General features: G+C 41.1%; 3 protein-coding genes across 3 annotated transcripts; all 3 read left to right on the forward strand.

The window, feature by feature from the left end:
- The first annotated feature begins 2,238 nt into the window (after positions 1-2,238).
- LOC129741041 (uncharacterized) lies at positions 2,239-4,653 on the forward strand. The gene has a single exon (XM_055732741.1). It carries the CDS (start codon positions 2,239-2,241, stop codon positions 4,651-4,653), a length of 2,415 nt encoding a protein of 804 aa, XP_055588716.1.
- Positions 4,654-4,659: 6 nt separating this feature from the next.
- Positions 4,660-5,973, forward strand: LOC129741042 (uncharacterized). The gene has a single exon (XM_055732742.1). It carries the CDS (start codon positions 4,660-4,662, stop codon positions 5,971-5,973), a length of 1,314 nt encoding a protein of 437 aa, XP_055588717.1.
- Positions 5,974-6,943: 970 nt separating this feature from the next.
- On the forward strand, positions 6,944-8,632 carry LOC129741043 (uncharacterized). Its single transcript, XM_055732743.1, has one exon. It carries the CDS (start codon positions 6,944-6,946, stop codon positions 8,630-8,632), a length of 1,689 nt encoding a protein of 562 aa, XP_055588718.1.
- The last annotated feature ends 12,801 nt before the right edge of the window (positions 8,633-21,433 follow it).

Consider the following 21,433-nt stretch of genomic DNA (forward strand, 5'->3'; position numbering starts at 1 on the left):
AGAAGGTCTTGAGGAAGCGTTTAATGATGAGTGCAACAGCTGATCTTCAAACCTTAGTTCGAGAAGAGAAACATAAAAATGAAGAAAAACCCGCTTGAAGGTTCACCATTTTTAATTAATATTATATCGAGTAGTCTTAAGAGCGATTTGGCACAGGTCATATGAGACCCCGTTGAAACTTGAATAATTTGCCTAAATATATGTTTAATGTAGTTTCGTAGTTAATAAATTCGTTTCAAAGTAGTGTGTTTTTTAAGCCAAAATAAATGTGTAGTTTTTGTAAATAAATTGTGTGCCTTACTTCAACGAGGAGTTTTTACTTACCGTCACCGGAGAGATTGCTATCATCACAAGGGACAACCCAACACCCCCCACGGAAGACTCAACCCAACCAGGAGCCCAAGGTTTGCCCCCACCGGAACATATTCCCCCCATACAGTCCACTGCGAGGTCCAAGCAGGGTTTGGACCTCACCCCAACATTTTGGTCCTTCGAGCCGGATTATCAGCACCGCTTAAGCAATCTCTGCAGCACACCGCCATTGGAAAAAAAAAACACACACATCATATTCATCGCACAACCGCAAAACTCATCAAAAACACCGTCGCTCACTACCCGCAGCTCACAGATTAGTAGGAACTTCATCGTGCTCACCATTAGACACTCCAGAAGAACCTTAGCTATCGCCAATTAATGATTAATTGTTGCGTTTAGCACGGCACTTCTAAAAACCCCGAACCGTTTAGTGGATGTGGATCAACACTAAACCGCCAATCAACGGTCGAATACATTTCGGATCTTCAAAAGAATCGTCATCACAGCAGCAACTGAAGACATAGAGCTATTTCTTCGCGGATTATCCTGTTTGTCCAGGTAAATATACACTAATAGGTCTATGTTCAGTTGATGCTTGGACCACTCGATGAATACTGCATCGTTTCTTTCCATCTTCTATTCGTAAACAACCCGATCCTGAGCTGTATTGCTACGCCAACCCCAACCAACTGAACGCACACTACGAGCAACGAAACTACACCAAAACGATCGCGCTAGATCGGCTAGATCTCCACCGTCATCACCACCACTACTTTTGATTGGAATTGGTCACAAATCACAACCACCGAAGCCATCGGTGACGTCATCGATCTTTTCGGAAGGCATTCAGCTGGCGTTTTTTGGTGACGTCATCAATCCAGAGCACGGAAAACAACACTTTGGCCAATAAATTACCATCAACCAGAGTGGTGATTATTGGATTTTCATCACCTTTGCACCGATTTCTTCACTGGTTATCAATAGTTCCCCCCGGTGGCCTTATAGGAACGATTGAATTGCATCGATCGTAAATCTGCCGGCAACCATTTGCAACACTTACCCAAGGCCAAGGTCATCAGCTTCCATGGTCATCAGCTGATTATCACCGCTTTTGAAGCATCTCCGAAGCACCTGGCAACATACGACTGGTTGCCACCGATTGAACCGCGCGCAACTAACCTGACAAGACGTTTTCCCGGAGCACCACACCTTTTTTGGTCAGGTTAGTGAAACTTTTCGGACTACCGTTTTAGTATATGACCGGCCGTTGCTGGACTTAGCAAATACTGATCCCTGCCAATCTTACCTCACAAACACAACTGTATGGTGCAACATATCCCTATTCGAACGAGTTGGATGTTTGAATGTACATAATTGTGCATTTGCCTATTTATTTGTACTGCATTGGATCCGCAAGTACACCGTTCAGCAGAATTTTTGGATTTTCTGCTATTTGGATTTTATGCTGCGCAATAGTTTTTTCGGTTAGCTGTACTCCCACGCATTTTGAGCTTCATTTTCCGGATTTTGGATACCTATACCTGTAGAGGGGCGCAACTGAATTTTCTTGAAAGTAAGTTAAGCTCTACAGAGTATATGTTCTAGTCGAAGCTTTAAGAATTTGGAACTACAACATTATTATTTGTTACAACACCACTTGTCTGATCGATACCGAGATTAAGCATCAATCTTCACGCGTAAACGAAGGCTTTTTGGAAGCGTTACTCCAGGCGCAAAATTCACATCGCGCACTGCCATTCAAGTTTAGGATTGGAAAGAGCCTACCTGTAGAGGAGTGCAGAACTAAGTTTTTTAAAGTAAGTTAAGCTCTACAGTGTATGTTCCTTGCCGAAGCTAGAGTCAGAATTGAATCCTAACACCGTGCATTTTCTCCTGTGAATTTTGTGTGAGTGAACTACAACCATGGCTACGACATCCGCTTCCAGTTTGTCATCGAAAAATCCACCGCTGCGCAATCTACAAACAAAGGTGAAGGCGTTGATGGAGATGTTTAAATCAATAACCATTTTTGCAAGCACTCTGGGGGAAGTTACTTCAGCTCAACAAATCCAGGTTAGGCTGGAGAAACTGGACGATTTATGGGATCGGATCAACGACGCGCTGATCGAGGTTGAGATGCACGAAGAGTACTCGTCGAAAGAAGCAACATGTTCCAATATACGGCAGGATTTCACCACGAAGTACTACAACGCCAAGGCATCTATGTTGGAACGCATCAAGGAACTGGAAGGAGGTGTCAGTGTTCTACATTCCACCCGTATGATGGACTCGTCAATTCAACCAACCATCGAGCATGTCAGGCTACCGCAAATCAAGTTGCAAACGTTCGACGGTGACATCGACCAGTGGCTGAGCTTCCGAGACCTGTACTTATCCCTGATCCATACCAAGACGGACTTACCGGAGGTTGAAAAGTTCCACTACCTGAAGGGCTGTCTCACCGGCGAAGCGCGGGCTCTCATCGATCCGTTGGCACTTACGAGGGCGAACTATCCAGTAGCCTGGGACATCCTAATGGCCAGGTACAACGACAGCAAGGTGTTGAAGCGCAGGCAGGTTGGAAACCTATTCAAACTACCCAAGGTGGCTAAGGAGTCGGCCGTCGATATTCAGGCACTACTGGAAGGTTTCGAACGCGTCGTGAAAACCCTGGACCAATTGGTAAAACCGGAAGAATATAAGGACCTGTTGTTGCTGGAAATGTTGTGCTCCAGACTGGATCCAATTACACGTCGTGCATGGGAAGAGCACAGTGCTCATCAGGACCAGGACAAGGTGGTAGATTTAACCCAATTTCTCCAAACCCGCGTGAAAATCTTGGCATCGCTTCCACCTAAGGCTCACGATAACAAGCAGGAAGGTTTTCAATGGCCGAAGAAACCCAACGTAACCAGAACAAGTCACAGCGCAGCACAGATGATGGCCGGAAGTTGCATTGCTTGTCCGGAATCCCATTTGTTGTACACCTGCCCTACGTTCCTGAAGTTGAGTGCTTCCGCTCGAGACAAGCTGCTGCGACAAAATTCTCTCTGCAGAAACTGTTTTCGGCGTGGTCATCAAGCTTCGGACTGCAGATCGAACCAGGTTTGTCGCAAATGCAAAGGAAAACACCATACGCTAGTCTGCTTTCGCGTCGACAGTGCAGAAAACAACTATACACGTCCATCGCAACCTTTGGCATCTGCTGCCAACAGTAATCAATCCGCTTCAGCAACCACCTCAGCCGTCAACTTAGGATCCGTTTCATCGAACATGGCAAGGAATCATTCCTCAACCGTTCTGTTAGCTACAGCTGTCGTCTTAGTGGAAGACGATGCAGGCAAGGTGTTCCAGGCAAGGGCTTTATTGGACTCAGGCTCCGAATGCAACTTCATGACAGAAGGGCTCTGTCAACTTATGAAGGTGTCTCGAAAACGGTCGAACATTTCTGTTCTTGGAATCGGTCAATCAAATACCACGGTCAAGCATCAGGTGTCAGCGGTCGTACGGTCAAGAACATCGGACTTTTCTCGGCCGATGGATTTCTTAATATTACCCAAGGTTACCGCGGATCTACCGACAACAAACGTGACGGTTTCTGCGTGGAAATTCCCGCAGGGCGTGGAACTAGCAGATCCAGCGTTTTTCAAATCAACATCATTGGATGTGGTGCTAGGAATACAGCACTTCTTTTCATTTTTCCCGAGTCAGACCAAGATTCCGTTGGGCGAAGGTTTACCCATGCTGATTGAGTCAGTGTTTGGCTGGTTGGTGACAGGTTCGGTAGAAAGTCAAGCTTCTTCGTCGCGCATCATCTGTAATACGGCCTCCAAGGTGGATCTGGATGAACTTCTTACTCGTTTTTGGTCTTGTGAGGAGATAGGGTCTCCGAACAATTATTCCCCGGAAGAGCAACGCTGCGAGGCGCAGTTTGCTCTAACCAAGTACAGAAGTTCTACTGGGCGATACACCGTTGCACTACCGAAGGACGAAAAGATATTGGCAACCATTGGCGAGTCGCGGGAGATGGCTTTCCGTCGACTTCAGTCCCTGGAACGTAGACTGGAAAAGGAACCAGAGCTACGTCAACACTACCACGGTTTTATGGCAGAATACCTGGAGCTCGGGCACATGCGTAGGGCGAATGTGGGTCCCGAGAAACGTGTTTATCTTCCTCATCACCCGGTCATAAAGCAGGCAAGCACAACAACCAAGGTGCGCGTTGTGTTTGATGCATCATCCAAAAGCAGTAGCGGTATATCCTTGAACGACGCCTTATTGGTTGGACCCGTAATCCAGGACGAGCTTCGAGCTCTCATCATGCGTTGTCGGATTTAACGAGTCATGATTATAGCGGACATAGAGAAGATGTTTCGACAGATTGGTATATGCGAAGCTGATATGCCCCTGCAAAGCATCCTTTGGAGAACGGATACGAAGAAGGAGGTTGAAACCTACGAGTTGGCAACCGTGACGTATGGCACGAAACCTGCGCCATTTCTAGCGACCAGAACGTTGAAACAGCTGGCGAGCGATGAGTACAATCGATTCCCAAACGCATCTAAGGCATTGGTAGATGACGTCTACATGGACGATGTTATCACAGGCACCGATACCGAGAGTGATGCAATAAAATTGTGCGCAGATCTTATCAAATTGGCAGACAGTGGTGGTTTCCGTCTTAGGAAGTTCGCATCCAACTCAGCAGCAGCTTTAAGAGAGGTGAAAATCGAGGATCTTGCTCTCCCGCAAACCAATGAGATCAATTTGGATCCTGATCCATCGGTGAAAACATTAGGACTGGTCTGGCAGCCACATAAGGACTATTTTCGCTTCAACTTCACCATTGAACAAATTGCGGCAAAGGAAAGGTTGTCTAAACGGAAAATCCTATCAGCTATCGCTATGCTATTCGACCCCCTCGGTCTCGTAGGAGCAGTTACAACGAGTGCAAAAATCTTCATGCAGCGTTTATGGCGGCTGCAGGAAGACGGGAAAACCCTCGGTTGGGATCATCCAGTTCCGATTGAAGTAGAGGAAGAATGGCGAAGTTTCCATGGACAGTTATCAATACTGAATAACCTGAAAATCCAGCGATGTGCAGTTTTACCAGAGGCGGTCAATATGGAGCTGCATTTCTTCTCGGATGCGTCCGAGCGTGCGTATGGAGCGTGCGCTTACGTCAAGAGTATCGACAAACATGGAAGGTCTGTCGTATGTTTGCTAGCAGCAAAATCAAAGGTAGCACCGTTAAAATCCCAATCCATTCCGAGGCTAGAGCTGTGTGGAGCGTTTTTGTCGGCGGAATTATCTGTTAAGGTACGCGAAGCTTTGAAATTGGAGATCGACATGCATTTCTGGACAGATTCTACGTGTGTTCTTCAATGGTTGAAGGCAATTCCTGCGACGTGGTCCACTTTCGTAGCTAACCGTGTTGCGAAAATACAAACGATTACGGAAAACTGTACTTGGAGACATGTTCCTGGCTTGCAAAATTATTACTGTCTAGACCAGAGGGGACCAAACCTAAGCCCTCGAGTCCCTGGTCGTTCCTCTGGAGACTCAGTGGAGGGTGGGCACACAAGGCCTTCTTTTCTGGCTAGCTCGATCTTGAGCAGAAACGGAGCTCCTCAAGGTCGGCTTTTACAAAATAGCTGATCGCGGACTCTTCGGAGTAATTAAACACACTAACACTGAAATTTTAGCTTTTTACGTTTTTATTAAATACCTGTGTGTCTTGTGTGTCGTGTGTTTCGTTGGGCCGGCCTTCGCTGCTGATGATGCTTCTCCTTCGGAACGCTACGGTTAGTTGGGATGATGTGGCTAGGCAACTGTCGAGAATTGGCGGAAACTCTGCCAATTCCTCGTCAGTTCCTCAGGCTGGAACGGATATTGGATTCCGTTCAGCCTACCGATTGCGCGCGGAATATAACCGACTGGGCGCCTGTTCGTCTGGTTCCAATGGCAGTACCAGATGAAGACCTCGAGGATTGGATAAAGTCCCAGAATATAGCTTTAGACTTTTGGGTCCTGGTGAATGGAAATGGGATTGTGAGCTTGTATGAGGGCTACTGAGATTTCTTTTGACTCCTGCTTTACCTGATTCGTCTTTCTAGCACAATCACAAATTATCTTCCGCTGTGCACGTTTTGTTTTAACTAGGCTTGTTAAGTTAAACTTATAACTTTTTGCTTTTAACCTGTTACATGTTTTTAGGTTAAGTATCAAAACTATAACGATACGTCCTGTACGTCTCGGTGGCTAAAGCGGAAAGAAATCTTATTTATCTTATTACCGGTAGCTCCTCACAACCCATACAAATTATACCACTTCATTCTGGCCTAAAATATTTTAATTTGTGCGTTCTCTGTTGTTCCGTTCTAGTACCTCCATTTTGTGTATTTGTTTCAGTGTACCTGTGTGAACATGCTGTGTTCTTGTGAGTCCTGTATATTATTTTATCTAAACCTATCTTGCTCTGATGGAATAATTAATGGAAAAATTAAACAATATCAAACAATGATCATATAATTTAAGTAAATAAATAAATAACGACTTACTTTATGAAAATTTAACGAGTTGAATTTCGCAACGGTAACAAAATCCAGCAGACCTTATCTCACGAGGTATGGACCCAAATCAGATAGAGGGATGCAGTCTTTGGTGGAAGGGCCCTGAATGGTTAGGGCAAAATCATTATCCGGAGCAGCCAGGCACCTTGGAGTCTCAAATAGCAGAAGAGGAAATTCGTCGTACCGCACATCCAACCACCAGTCGAGTATCAGACTTCAGTGAAGACTATGTTCGAAGGTTTTCGTCATATACCAAACTAATACGCAGTACCGCTTATTGGATGCGGCTCATGCGTATTCTCAAGAAATCTGAAGAGAACTGCAAAAATTTACTAACCGTCGAAGAATTGGAACAAGCAGAATTTTCTATCATCCGCTGCATCCAGCAAGAATCGTTTCCTGCTGAGTGGAAGGCGTTAATGAAAAACGAAAACGTACATCGAAGTTCACCACTTAGATGGTTTACCCCACGAATATCATCAGAAGGACTAATTCGCGTGGGAGGCAGATTAGGAAGATCCATGGAATCGGAAAATACGAAGCACCCAATTGTGCTACCAGCTAAACATCCGTTTACTAAGATGTTATTCGAGTACTATCACATCAAGCTACTTCATGCTGGTTCTCAACTACTGCTAAGCACAGTGAGACTGAAGTATTGGCCACTTGGTGGCAGAAATGTTCCACGACAGGTTGTGCATAGTTGCATGAAATGCTTTCGAGCGAAACCCAGCCCTATTGAGCAGTTTATGGGAGAACTACCTCAAGCACGTGTCACCGTAGCTCGGGCATTTCTAAGGACAGGCGTCGACTATTTTGGTCCAGTACACATTCGGCCAGCTCCAAGAAAACCAGCGGTTAAGGCATACGTGTCAGTCTTCATTTGTCTGTGTACGAAGGCTGTACATCTAGAACTCGTGTCCGATTTATCCACAGAACGTTTTCTCCAAGCTTTACGACGATTCACCGGTAGAAGAGGATACTGTTCAGACATCTATTCAGACAATGGGACAAACTTTGTCGGAGCCCGAAATTATCTGCGAGAGATCCTCAAACTGCTGCGCAACGATCACCACAAGGAAGCAGTTTCGAAGGAGTGTGCGAACAACAATATCCAATGGCACTTTATACCCCCAGGAGCACCTCACTTCGGAGGACTCTGGGAAGCAGCAGTCAGATCAGCCAAAAAACATCTTTTGAAGGTTCTAGGAGAGAACGCGGTTTCATTTGAGGACATGACTACGCTTCTGGTGCAAGTAGAAAACTGCCTCAACTCCAGACCAATTACAGCGTTAACGGATGATCCTGACAATCTTGAGCCTCTAACACCGGGACATTTTCTTATTGGGGAACCCCTACAACAAATACCGGAGAGAGATGTTCGCGATGTACCCTTGAACAGGTTGAACAACAATCAAACGTTGCTGAAAAGAATCCAGCACTTTTGGGATCGTTGGAGAGTTGAATACCTGACGCAACTTCAAGGGCGATTCAAAAGATGGAAGACACCAATTGAAATCAAGATCGGTCAGCTAGTTGTCATCAAGGATGATAACTTACCACCAAGTCGTTGGAAGATGGGACGAGTAGATCGAGTTTTTCCAGGACCTGATGGAGTCGTAAGGGTCGTTACTTTGAAGACTGCAACAGGACTATCCACGCGTCCAGTCGAAAAGCTTTGTGTTTTACCAGCGTCGTCTCAACCAGATTACAAGCTGCCTAGTTTCTCGGAGGAAGATCAGTAGCACCCACCCGTTGTGTTCGCGAGGTTTCTTTCTTTCATTTCAGAAATACGAGCGATTTCAGGATGGACCGGGATGTTGGTAGACTAGCTATGGACCCTAGACACGATGCTGCGAAGGTCAATGGTCGAAAACCCACGAAGCAGAAGGTCTTGAGGAAGCGTTTAATGATGAGTGCAACAGCTGATCTTCAAACCTTAGTTCGAGAAGAGAAACATAAAAATGAAGAAAAACCCGCTTGAAGGTTCACCATTTTTAATTAATATTATATCGAGTAGTCTTAAGAGCGATTTGGCACAGGTCATATGAGACCCCGTTGAAACTTGAATAATTTGCCTAAATATATGTTTAATGTAGTTTCGTAGTTAATAAATTCGTTTCAAAGTAGTGTGTTTTTTAAGCCAAAATAAATGTGTAGTTTTTGTAAATAAATTGTGTGCCTTACTTCAACGAGGAGTTTTTACTTACCGTCACCGGAGAGATTGCTATCATCACAAGGGACAACCCAACACCCCCCACGGAAGACTCAACCCAACCAGGAGCCCAAGGTTTGCCCCCACCGGAACATATTCCCCCCATACAGTCCACTGCGAGGTCCAAGCAGGGTTTGGACCTCACCCCAACAAGTTATATGTCAGTCTGTCAAACGCAGAAACGTGAATTGAATCTCAGCAAAGACATTTTCCAGTGGTCTGAGCGATAAATACGGTAAAATGAACTTTATCTAGCATAAATCAGTAGATTTTCGTGTTTCCGGATGGCAACGGGTATTTTTTTGTGAAAAGCAGACATTTTCCTGTTAATTAAATCCACAAAAATTAACAAGAAAATGTCTGCTCCTCACAAAAAAATTCCCGTTGACATCCGAAAACTGATTGCTGACCTGAAGAATGACGGTAAAAGCTTGTCCGAAATTGCAGGTATAGTAAAACGGCCACGATCGTCGGTTCAGTATGTCCTTCAGAACTTTAAGAAGACTAACTCCCTGGAGACCACTTCAGGAAGAGGCCGCAAACTGCAGCTTACGGATCGTCACCATCGCATCATTGTCAGGGAAATCAGTCAGAATCCTAAAATCAGTGCCCCGAAACTAGCAGGCAGCCTGAAGACTTTAGAAAACATACAGGTTAATCCTCAAATGGTACGGAACATACTTCATGAGAAAAAATACCGAGGTCGTGTTCCTCTGAAAAAGCCGTTTATATCTGCTAAAAATAGGAAAAAGCGGCTGGAATACGCTCAAAAGTATGTCCTGGAACCGGAAGAGTTCTGGCAGAACGTCATGTTCACTGACGAAAGCTAATTTAATATTTTTGGGTCTGACGGACATGTTATAGTATGGCGTAATTTTTTTTTTATTTACATAGTATACCGTCTCACGACATAACGTGACAAACATAATTCCTATAATTCACTCGGTCCATGGCAACCGTTCTCTAATTTCTCGGGCACCCCACGTTCGCCAGATCACGCTCCACTTGGTCTAACCATCTCGCTCGTTGCGTCCCCGTTCGTCTTGTTCCTACCGGATTCGTAGCGAACACCTGTTTTGCAGGACAGTCGTCCGGCATTCTCGCAACATGTCCCGCCCAGCGTATCCGGCCAGCCTTCACCACCTTCTGGATACTGGGTTCGCCGTAGAGTCGCGCGAGCTCGTGGTTCATCCTTCGCCTCCACACTCCGTTCTCCTGTACGCCGCCAAAGATGGTTCTTAACACTCGTCGCTCGAATACTCCGAGTGTACGCAGGTCCTCATCGAGCAATATCCATGTCTCGTGCCCGTAGAGAACAACCGGTCTAATAAGCGTCATATACAGGTTACACTTCGTGCGAGGGCTAAGTCTTCTCGACCGCAGTTGCTTGTGGAGTCCATAGTAGGCACGACTTCCGCTGATAATTTGCCTCCGGATCTCACGGCTGGTGTCATTGTCTGCGGTCACCAGTGAGCCGAGATAGACAAAATCTTCGACTATCTCCAGCTCGTCGCCGTCGATCGTGACCTTGTTATTACTGGACAAGCGGGTTAGGTCGGTCTCGGATCCGCAGGCCAGCATGAGTATGGCGTAATCCAAATATTGAATTGGATCCGAAAAATTTGTGACCGACAGTTAAGCACGGTGGTGGCCAAGTAATGGTGTGGTATGCTTTAAGCGCAAATGGCACCGGAAACTTGACATTCATTCATGGAGAAAAATGAATAGATTTATAAGTCATATTACGCGTCTACAGGAATATAAATATGATTGTTTGGTTCTGACCCGAAAATACGAACAAACCAACCATCAGCTTATACGATTAGTCTCCAGGGAGTTAGTCTTCTTAACGTTCTGAAGGACATACTGAACCGACGATCATGGCCGTTTTACTATTCTATGCTTAATTCGAAGACAAGTAAAAAAATAAATTTCGGACAGGCTTTTACCGTCATTCTTCAGGTCAGCAATCAGTTTCCGGATGTCAACGGGTATTTGTTTTGTGAGGAGCAAACATTTTCCTGTTAATTCAATCCACAAATTGTTGAAATCTACTGATTTATGCTAAATAAAGTTCATTTTACCGAATTTATCGCTCAGACCACTGGAAAATGTCTTTGCTGAGATTCAATTCACGTTTCTGCGTTTGACAGACTGACATATTACTGTTTACTTGACTAATATTTGACAAAGGTCTCAGTGTACGGACAATTTTTTGACGTCGTTTTTGGAACTTTCTATACAAAATGAATTGGATTATTTTTAAGGTTCAATTCATAAACATTTTTAATAGGACTAGTTTCTGCTGCTAATGATGTAATTGTAGTATTTTTATTGACTGAAAAAGTGCACAGTTTGATTGTTTGGATTTCAAGGTACGTGCTGTACGGACAATTTTTTGATACAGTGTAGGTAATACACGAATTCGTTTTTCTTCATAAATTGTTAACAAGTGATGTTTTGAGTGCGGCCCACCTAATGGATATTAAATTCGAATTGGCCCGTTGCTTCAAATGGTTGCTCATCCCTGTGTTAAAACATTATGGCGCACCTAAAAAAATTAACAATTTCATAACTTTGATCACATTTAGGTTGATAAACGAAACTTTAAGAACAATGTGTACAGCGAGCATCAGTCGAAATCAATTAACAAACGTAAAAAGATATAAAGATCAACGGTACTTCATGGCATAAGGAATAATATTGTAACCAGCCTTGTTTAGCCTTTGACGAGAAAAGATATAATTCTTTTAAAAAAAACTCTACAGTGATGCCAGAAATTACTAAGAGTTTATGTATTGAGTTGAGAAAAAAAATAAAATTGTTTTTTTCGATTTCCGGAATATTTTTGAAATTTCCATTGAAACTTATTTCTCAGGAGTTAGCGTCTATCTTTGAGTTTCTTTGAATAAAGTAAAAATTGTTTTGTATTATAGTTGTTTGTGTTATGTACATATTATAGAAGTAGGCGTTGGCCCGGCCCAAGTAAGCATAAGCCTTAAAGCTTTGCATTTTTATAGCTCTATACTAGCATTCAAGTTCTAAATTACACTGTATCAGCACCTCAATGCAATTTTTTCATTACAATAGCCCTTCGAGTGCTATGCTGCATCGTATTAGAATTAAACCACTCTTTTAAAACGCAACTAGCATTTTATCAGCTTTGCACAATGCTTTTGGAATGCAACATAGCTCTAAACCAGAATAACAAATGCTATATTATCAAAGCATTAAATTGGCATCATACAAGTTTGCTTCAATGCTTTTTGACACTATGTAAGCACTACATTGGCATTAGGCCAAAGTACATTAGCATTAATTGATGCAAATTTTGAGCACCGGTTGCTAGAAATTTTATTCAAATAGGGCTTTTTTTCAAAGATTTAACGTGGACCTGAAAGGTTCACAAGCAGAGTCAATGTCAAATATCTGAGCCATAGATGTCATGAGTTCGATTCCAAGTCATCTTCAGCCGAAAAATAATAAAATGTGGGAAATTGATCCTGAGAATCCCCTAAATATGCATAAGCAAATTTACTATCACGGCAAATAAATTAAGCCAAACAAAAATCGAAAAGATATAACCTCATTTTAAAGCCTTTTGCATTTTCCCAGCATTTTGCCCGCCAGCATCAATCAACGCTAGAACAGTGCTTTTATATGGTTATGCCAGTTTCTACACTAAAGCAGCAGTTAATTTCGCCAACCTGGCTCACAGAGCTAATATGATGCACAGAATCAAGCTCTATAGCTGACGTTAGAGCAGAATTGGTGCTAGATTTTAGTGCTTATGATTACTTGTGAGTTGCATCGCACGTTATTTTTTTTCGTATCGGTGTAGATTTTTTTTAATTGAATAATTTGATTATTTCTACTTGTAATTTTAAGAGAAATGTTTTGAAACGTAACTAACGAGGAGATGTGATAATCGGAAGTGGTTAAACGATTTTATGATTTTGAATCAATTGCTGCGCAAAATTTGCTACGGGCAACTCTGTTGGTTTGTTACTCGGCGCTTTTGGAGAGAGCTTCGTGATTGTCCGTGGTTTTGCAGATGTTCGACTAAAAATAAAAGAAGGTTTTTGAAAAGTTGTATCAAATCTTTAATATGTAACTATTTCACCACTTTTTAAGAAATGTGTTTATTCTTTCAATAGATTCAACTATTTAGATTTTTACGACTATCAGTGATTTTGTTTAACCGTGCAGCCAACCGAAGAGTCCTGCAAGTGTATACCAAGTGTATACCGTATAAATTACCACGAACCACTGGACTATATTGGAGTGGACCTTGAAACTTTTTTTCTCGTATCATTTTTTTAGCTCCTGGAGGAAAGACACTACAATTATTATGAACAAATTCCAGGGCTTCTATTCTATACAGAAAGATAAAAGTAGATCAAAAAGTTGATGACAATTTACCTAAAGATACACATAGGCCATCGGAACTTCCCTTTTTCCCATTGGCAAAAAATTTGCTCACCCGTCATCATCATCGGTTCAATGCCAGTAAAATTCTGTGACAGATAGATTGAGATCTTTATCCCCATGAAAATACCACTTAATACCTATCCCGGATGGGTGACGGTTTCATTCCATGACACCATCATCCCGGGCGGAAGGAGTCGATACGTCGATGGTCGCAACTCCACGCCACCACTGCCACCGTACTTATTTATGGCGGAAAACCCGGAAATCGGATCAACGGGCACACCTCTGCCATTCTCGCTGTTGAGATTGTCGTTGAGTCGTTCTTTCGAGAGGGGATTTTCAACCAGCAGTATAAATCCTTGATGCAATCAAATGGCGATGAAGTGAGCAGGATTTTCCGTTACTAACAGAATTTTGGCGAAATTGATGATTTGAATTTTTCTTCTGAGGGAATATTTAGGGAAGATGGCACTCCATTGTTTTAGAATTTAAAATAAGTTTTTTCTTTAATTGCAGACTCTAACAACAGGAACAAAACGAGCCGATTAAATTTTGAAATCAATATCTTTTATGCACTTCACAATGCCCTGAAAGAGTTGATGAATGCCCACATTGAGTTGATTGACATCCGCACAATCCCATAAAAGGCATTCAGAAGTCATTCCATTTGGAATCATCATTTGAAATCCGAACCCCCGAATCGGTTGTATACGAGTTCATTTCATTTGTTGATCAGATGGAATCGATCAAAAGGCTTAGACATGCCGCCCGCCGACTTGGACTAACAATGACCGGCCGAATCGCGCAAATTAAAAACCAGTCAATACACCCATCATTTGTAGGTATCGTGGACTCAGTAGGCTACTCTTGGGTCGGCCGATTGTTGGTATTATTTTTTTCCTTTTTGATCATTTTGGGCGAACGCGTTCCAAACATTTGAAAATTGGACCGCTTTCCAGGATAGCATTTATCCATAACAACTGGAACCGGATCGATTTTCGTTGTGTCATTCCTCGTGTGCCTTGAAGAAGGGAACAAGGCAAAAGAAACAGCATTCGGCATGCTATGGGAATGTGTGTCGGCATTTTTTGAAACATCTTTTAAATGGGGCGCCCACTTTGATTGGGTCTGGAATTGATTTCCAGCGGTGAAAATATGAGCGATCGATCGATCAAAAGGTGTGTTGTGCTGTGCTCTGTGTGTTATTGAAACGTTGTTAGGAGATTCCCGCGGTGTGTTTATGGCAAACACTGAGAAGGTGAGTAGGTATGCATTGAGCTTCCAGACAAATGATTCCCGCGCATAAATCGTGGAATAAAACAGGCGAAGAAAAAAAAGAAAGAGGTGTTCACGAGATATCTTCCCACCAATAGAAATGGCTGTATCACTTTTCACTTGCCAGGCGTTTTTTTTTTTCTTCGCTCGTTCGTTTCACCCTGGCTGAGCCTTTCGACATTCGGGAGGCTGCTGCGTGGTGTAGACGGAAAGTCTACAGTCATCAGACAGCGAGAGATGGTCCAGTCAATAGGACACGAATGCAGATGATGGATGCTGTTGAGAGTTGGACTGATGATGAGTATATAGATGTCTTATTTTTCACACCCTTGCACGCGCCTTTCTTCCAATTCTTCATTCTCTCGTTTCCAATGATGTTCCGAATGATCTACGATGCCGCAAAGCATTCAAATTCCGCCAAGCGCGCCGTGAGAAGGGCGTTCCCGAAAGGCTTTGTGATTATGTCTAGCCTGGCAACGTTTATTTTATTTCTCATAAAAGGCTTAATAAATACATGCACTCACTCCCGTACACATTCAGCGGCATGTATTGAAATTAATAATGATATAATGTAATTGATTCAACAATAAACATCAATCAAAGCACCAGCTCTAGCTCACAGAAATGAGGAAACATAACGAGAAACTTGACATAATAGAAAAAAAAGAAAGATCTCCAGGAATCGTGCTTGATCATCACTTTGGCAGCTTGTCGGTTTCCATTTCGAATGAAAGTGCGGTGTTTTATAGCGAAGGGTTTTGTTTTGTTGTTTTACAAGAACCCGCAACAATATGAATGACACCCGATAGAAAGCCGATAGTTTACCTGTCAGAATGAATTCGGAAAAATAACCGTTGTTTTTTTACTCATTCAAAGCTAAGGATTTGAATGTAGATTAAAAAATGAAATTAAAAAATTCGTTATCCTCCGATTAAATTTTCCGATGAAGACACCAGTGAGTAAGATTTTCATCCACAAGGACAAGCTTATTCGGTAACTTCAACGTTAGTGATAAGTTCCCCCTTCCTCACAAGTTAATAGCAACGAGAGTAAATTGACCACTGTTTTGCATTTAGATTTGATTGCTTAATTTAAGGGATAGTTCGTTTAGCTTAGCTTCATCTAGTGAAAGGCAATTTGAAAGTAAAATTTCATACTTTTTACATTATTTCCTACAATTCTTAAAAAAATGTTAGACACTGTTATGTATGTTTGTTTCCGAAGTTCGAGTAGGCGTTGACTCGCGCGGACGTCGAAAATTTTCGAACCATGAAAAAGTCGTTGTAACTTAGCAAGAAAAAAGTTTAAATAAGAAAGAACCATTATCAAATTTGGTTCAAAATAACCACAAAGATGTACACAATTCTTACGTGTGCTGTAGAGAGAAAAAACTACAGAATGTGGTGTAGGAAATGAGTATAGATAAGAATAAATGAGTAATTGGCACCACTGTCAATAGGCGAAACGAAGAACACTCACTCGTCCAGATAGGTCCAGGTAATACAGCAAGGTATTTCGTATAGAGAGAGAGAATAAAGTGTGTAGAGTTGGAAGAAAAGAGAGTGCGTCGAAAGTGAAGTAGAAAAGTAGAATCAGTTAACAAACTAATTTCGCGAAGGAAGGATCGGTTGAGAGTGTGGCTTATGGGTGTAGAGATGAAATTGAAAATATGCGCGTGGAATTTCGGTCGGTCTCGACAATGGCTCGGTCGGTTCGATGAAACATTTTTTTTTGTTGGGAAACGGTGAAAGCTCGGTCTGCAACGTGATATTTTTGTTCTGCATAGAAAAGAGTGAAATGGTGGAATGGTGATCTGAAATAGTTGGGTTCGGTTGGAATTGGTACACATCAAGATGGCGGCTGACGAACGTCAGATTATTGTAAGTTAATAATGGAGAGAGCATGTAGTATAGTTGTGAAGGTGCAAACTCCTGCGAGGAGCAAAACGTTTGAAGAAGACACAAACCCCTGAGTGGGGCAGTGTCATTGAATCTCTGGTAAAGAAAGTACAAACTCCTGAGAGGAGCAGTACTATTTAATTGCAAACTCCTGTGGGGAGCAGCACGTTCAGTAACGACACAAACCTCTGAGAGAGGCAGTGTCATTGAATTCATTTTAAATAATGTACAAACTTCTGAGAGGAGCAGTACTATTTAATTTTGAATATCTGGTGCAAACCTCTGCGAGGGGCAGCCCGTTGTAGTCGGAAGAATGTACAAACCTCTGAGGGAGGCAGTATTATTCATGTCACATGGATGGAATTGGAAGTACAAACCCCTGAGCGGGGCAGTGCTTGGTTTTGAATTTGAATAATATGATGCAAACCCCTGAGAGGGGCAGCATGAAGGATAAGAGTTGGAGATGTAAAGGATAAAATCCATGCAAGGGAAGATTGAGATAAAAACCTTAGCTGTCTGGTAATCGTTGAAGATTGGGAGAAAAATGGCTGATGTTTGAAACAAAATTGATTTGAGGCTCTAAAAAGGCAAAAAAAATCATTCAACGAGATTGCATTCTGGATAGTGGAATGGATAACGGATATAAGAAAAACGGGGATCAAGTTTTTTTTCCAAAAGAGGTAATGGATTTGGTGATTGGAAATGTAAAAAAAAACTGAGGACGAACAATCATATACAGAAAAAGAATAAGATAAAAATTTGAGACAATACCGTGAAAGGAACGATACAAAACGCTAAAAGGTGCAGTAAAAAAAATAGAGAAATACAAATTGATGATGAGAAAACGGCGTATTAAGGAAAGAAAAAAAACTAGAAGAAAAACGAAAATGATAACTGAATAAGAAATAATGGAAGGGAATTCTACAATAGTTGTGAATTTAAAAGGGAAGAAGTAGAAATATTGGAACTAATTTAGATTACGTATGATGGAGATTTGAAACGAAAGTAATGAATGTAGAGGAAGAAGAATAATGAGTGAAAAGTAAGGTGAGAGAATGGATGACAGAAGAAAAATTCTAATAGATAGGGAATAGAAAGTTACAGCAGAAAAACTGAAAAATAATCAATGAAAAACGAATGATAATATGCGGAAAAATAGGATATTGGTTAAGAGTGCAGAAAAAAATGAGAAAATTAGGTATTGAAGAGAAAAATAAATCGACGAAATAAGGAAGAGTGATCAAATGGAAATTGAAGATCTCTCTAAAGGATTTTTCAAAAGAAATAACGTAAAAAAGGTAAGAATGCGAATGAAATAAAAAAAAAAAAAGGGAAAACTATGTACCGAAAAAGATTGTTTCTTCGGTTGACGAATGAATATTTGAACAGAGACTGAGAAAGATGATTAATAAAAAATAAAAAAATTAAAAAATGGAGGATGAAAAAGATAAGAAAAACGGAAGAACAAAATGAAATTCACAATAAATTTTGTTTGAATGAAGGAACGATATCGGAAGTTGCAAATGAAGGATAAAAAACATTAATTGAGAGATTATTTAGAAAGACAAAAATGGATAACGAGAAAAGGTATAGTGGATAAATGAAAAATGGGGATCAAGTTTTTCCAAAAAGGATAATGGAAATGGAAAAAAAAATTAGGATGGGCAATCATATGCAGAAAAAGAATAAGATAAAAAAAAAATTAAGACAATACCATGAAAGAAAAGATACAAACCAACCGCTGGAAGGTGCAGTGAAAAAAAATTGAGAATGGCAAATGGATAATGAGAAAATGGCATATCGCGAATGATGGAGATTTGAAACGAAAGTACAGAATGCATAGTTAGAAGAATGATGAGTGGAAAGTAAGATGAGAGAATGGATGACAGAAAAAAAAGAATAGTGAAAAGGGAATAAAAAGTTATAGCAGAAAAAAATGGAAAATAATCAATGTAAAACGGAGGATTATATGCGGAAGTAATAATAATAGAATATGGATTGAGAGTGCAGAAAAGAAAAAAAATTAAACAACTATTAAAGGAAAAATCACGAAAAATGAAAGGGTCATTAAATGGACATTGAAAATCGTTCAAAAGGAAGAACGTAAAAAGAAGTAAGAGTGGAAATTAAATTAAAAAAAGGAAAATTATGTACAGAAAAAAAGAGATTATCATTAAAAATAGATAATGAAAAATAAATTGGCAGTTTTAACATTGCGGATATTTTTTATTCATGGCAAAATATAAAAACAAGTTTGCAATCTAAATCGAATTCAATTCAAAACTAAAGGTTTGCCCTTGAAGAGTGAATCCTAGGACTGCTTGACTAGTTTGAGTCTTAAAATGATTCTTACAGGTTTGAAACTAAATCAGAAAATAATTTTAGTTGATAAATGAATTTGGGGCAGAAATGTGACTCGGAAGTTCAAATACTTTCGTTAATTTGCGTCAAAGTCTTGAACATAGTTAATCTTGAATTACTTAGTGAAGTATAAGTTTGAAATCTGAATTTGATATGATGATCAATAAAATTTTAAGTGCTGTGATCTCAATTAGTCAAAAAAAAAACACGAATAGGAACGATTGATAAAAGATAAACAAAATTTTAGGAGTACTTATCTGCGAAACATGACGTTTACTACATTTTTATTATAGATGTTGCAGAGAACAATAGGGCATTTTTTTTTGTTTATCTAAGTATGAATTAATAATAAGAAGTTTAAGTCCAGTTTGTGGGCATTCTGATGTTTAAACCATGAATCTCTGAGAAACAGACAATTCCAACTTTAAAAAAAAAAGATTTTGAGATTCTTAAGTATGAAGCTTAGATGAGTGTGAGATTCTTAAGTATGAAGCTTATAGTTCTGAGTGCAGATTGTTATTGAAAAATAGGTTAGATAATTTATAAGATTTTGATATAGAATCAATCAGGGCCGGATTGAATGTTTAATAATTGAAACAAATCTAGTCTTATGAAAAAATTTGTTTTAGTGATGGATAACAGAATATTTTCATTAAATGAGTAATTAAAAAAAAAATGAAACTATTCGAGCAAGAACATTAAAAACTTTAGCAAGTGTGATGAATAAAGTGATGATGAATAATAAATAAGCGATGATAAATATTTCTTCAAAACTTAAATAGGAAGTATAGAGGCGGAGGCGAATGTAGGAAATGAGTATAGATAAGAATAAATGAGTAATTGGCACCACTGTCAATAGGCGAAACGAAGAACACTCACTCGTCCAGATAGGTCCAGGTAATACAGCAAGGTATTTCGTATAGAGAGAGAGAATAAAGTGTGTAGAGTTGGAAGAAAAGAGAGTGCGTCGAAAGTGAAGTAGAAAAGTAGAATCAGTTAACAAACTAATTTCGCGAAGGAAGGATCGGTTGAGAGTGTGGCTTATGGGTGTAGAGATGAAATTGAAAATATGCGCGTGGAATTTCGGTCGGTCTCGACATGTGGGAAGAAACAAATCGGCTTCAGAAACTCTGGTAGCAGTAGGATCCGATATTAAATAGCAACAGCCTGACTCCTGCCATCTTTAAAGGGTGATACGGTCAAAATTTGGTCAATGGAAAACGCGTGTAAATCAGTGAAAACGTTTATTTAAAAAATCAAATTAAATTTCTTTTACAAGTTAAATTAGAATAAAATTCAGGAAAAATGTTCAGTTAGGCTTCCGCTTTTCCAAATCCGAATTGCCGGGCCTTACGCTTAACTCCTGCCGTCAGATTTTGTACAGCCACCTTGTCCACCTTCTTCTCCGCAGAAAGCCAGTTTGCCTCGAACTGCTGCTCGTCATCAACAAATTTTTTTGGTCTTCTTTAGGTTCCGCTTGACAATAGCCCAGTATTTCTCAATTGGGCGGAGCTCTGGCGTGTTGGGAGGGTACTGGTCCTCGAAAACCATCTGCACGTTGAGGCGGCGTACCACTCCATGGCCTTTTTACCGTAATGGCAAGATGCCAAATCCGGCCAAAACAGTACGGAACAACCGTGTTTCTTCAGAAAAGGCAGCAGACGTTTATTCAAACACTCTTTCACGTAAATTTCTTGGTTGACAATCCCGGAAGCTATGAAAATGCTGCTTTTCAAGCCACAGGTACAGACGGCTTGCCAAACCAGATATTTCTTCGCAAACTTTGACAGTTTCATGTGCGAACTTTGACAGTTTCATGTGCTTGAAAATATCTGCTACCTTTCCCCTTCCTTTTGCCGTATAAAACTCCTGTCCCGGAAGCTGCTTGTAGTCGGCTTTGACGTAGGTTTCGTCGTCCATTACCACGCAGTCAAACTTCATCAGCATCGTCGTGTACAGCCTCCGGGATCGCGCTTTTTTGTTTATCATCGCGATTTGGAGTCATTACCTTCTTGTAAGTCAATAGTCCGGCTCGTTTTTTGGCTCGATGCACGGTTGTAGACGATACACCCAGCTTATTTGCGGCATCTCGGAGAGAGAGGTTAGGGTTTCGCTTGAAACTACCGGCAACTCTCTTTGTCGTCTCAGCGGCTTCCGGTTTTCGTTTTCCCCCCGATCCAGACTTCCTGGCTGTCGACAAACGTTCCCCAAACACTTTAATCACATTTGTAACGGTTGATTTGGCAACTTTCAGCGATTTTGCCAGCTTTGCGTGCGAGTAGATCGGATTTTTGCGATGCGCAGAGCAAAATTTTGATACGCTGCTCTTCTTCCTTGGACGGCATTTTGACAACTGAAGAGTGAAT

Source organism: Uranotaenia lowii, chromosome 2 (genome assembly GCF_029784155.1).
Source record: "Uranotaenia lowii strain MFRU-FL chromosome 2, ASM2978415v1, whole genome shotgun sequence".
In the NCBI taxonomy this organism is placed as follows: Eukaryota; Metazoa; Arthropoda; class Insecta; order Diptera; family Culicidae; genus Uranotaenia; species Uranotaenia lowii.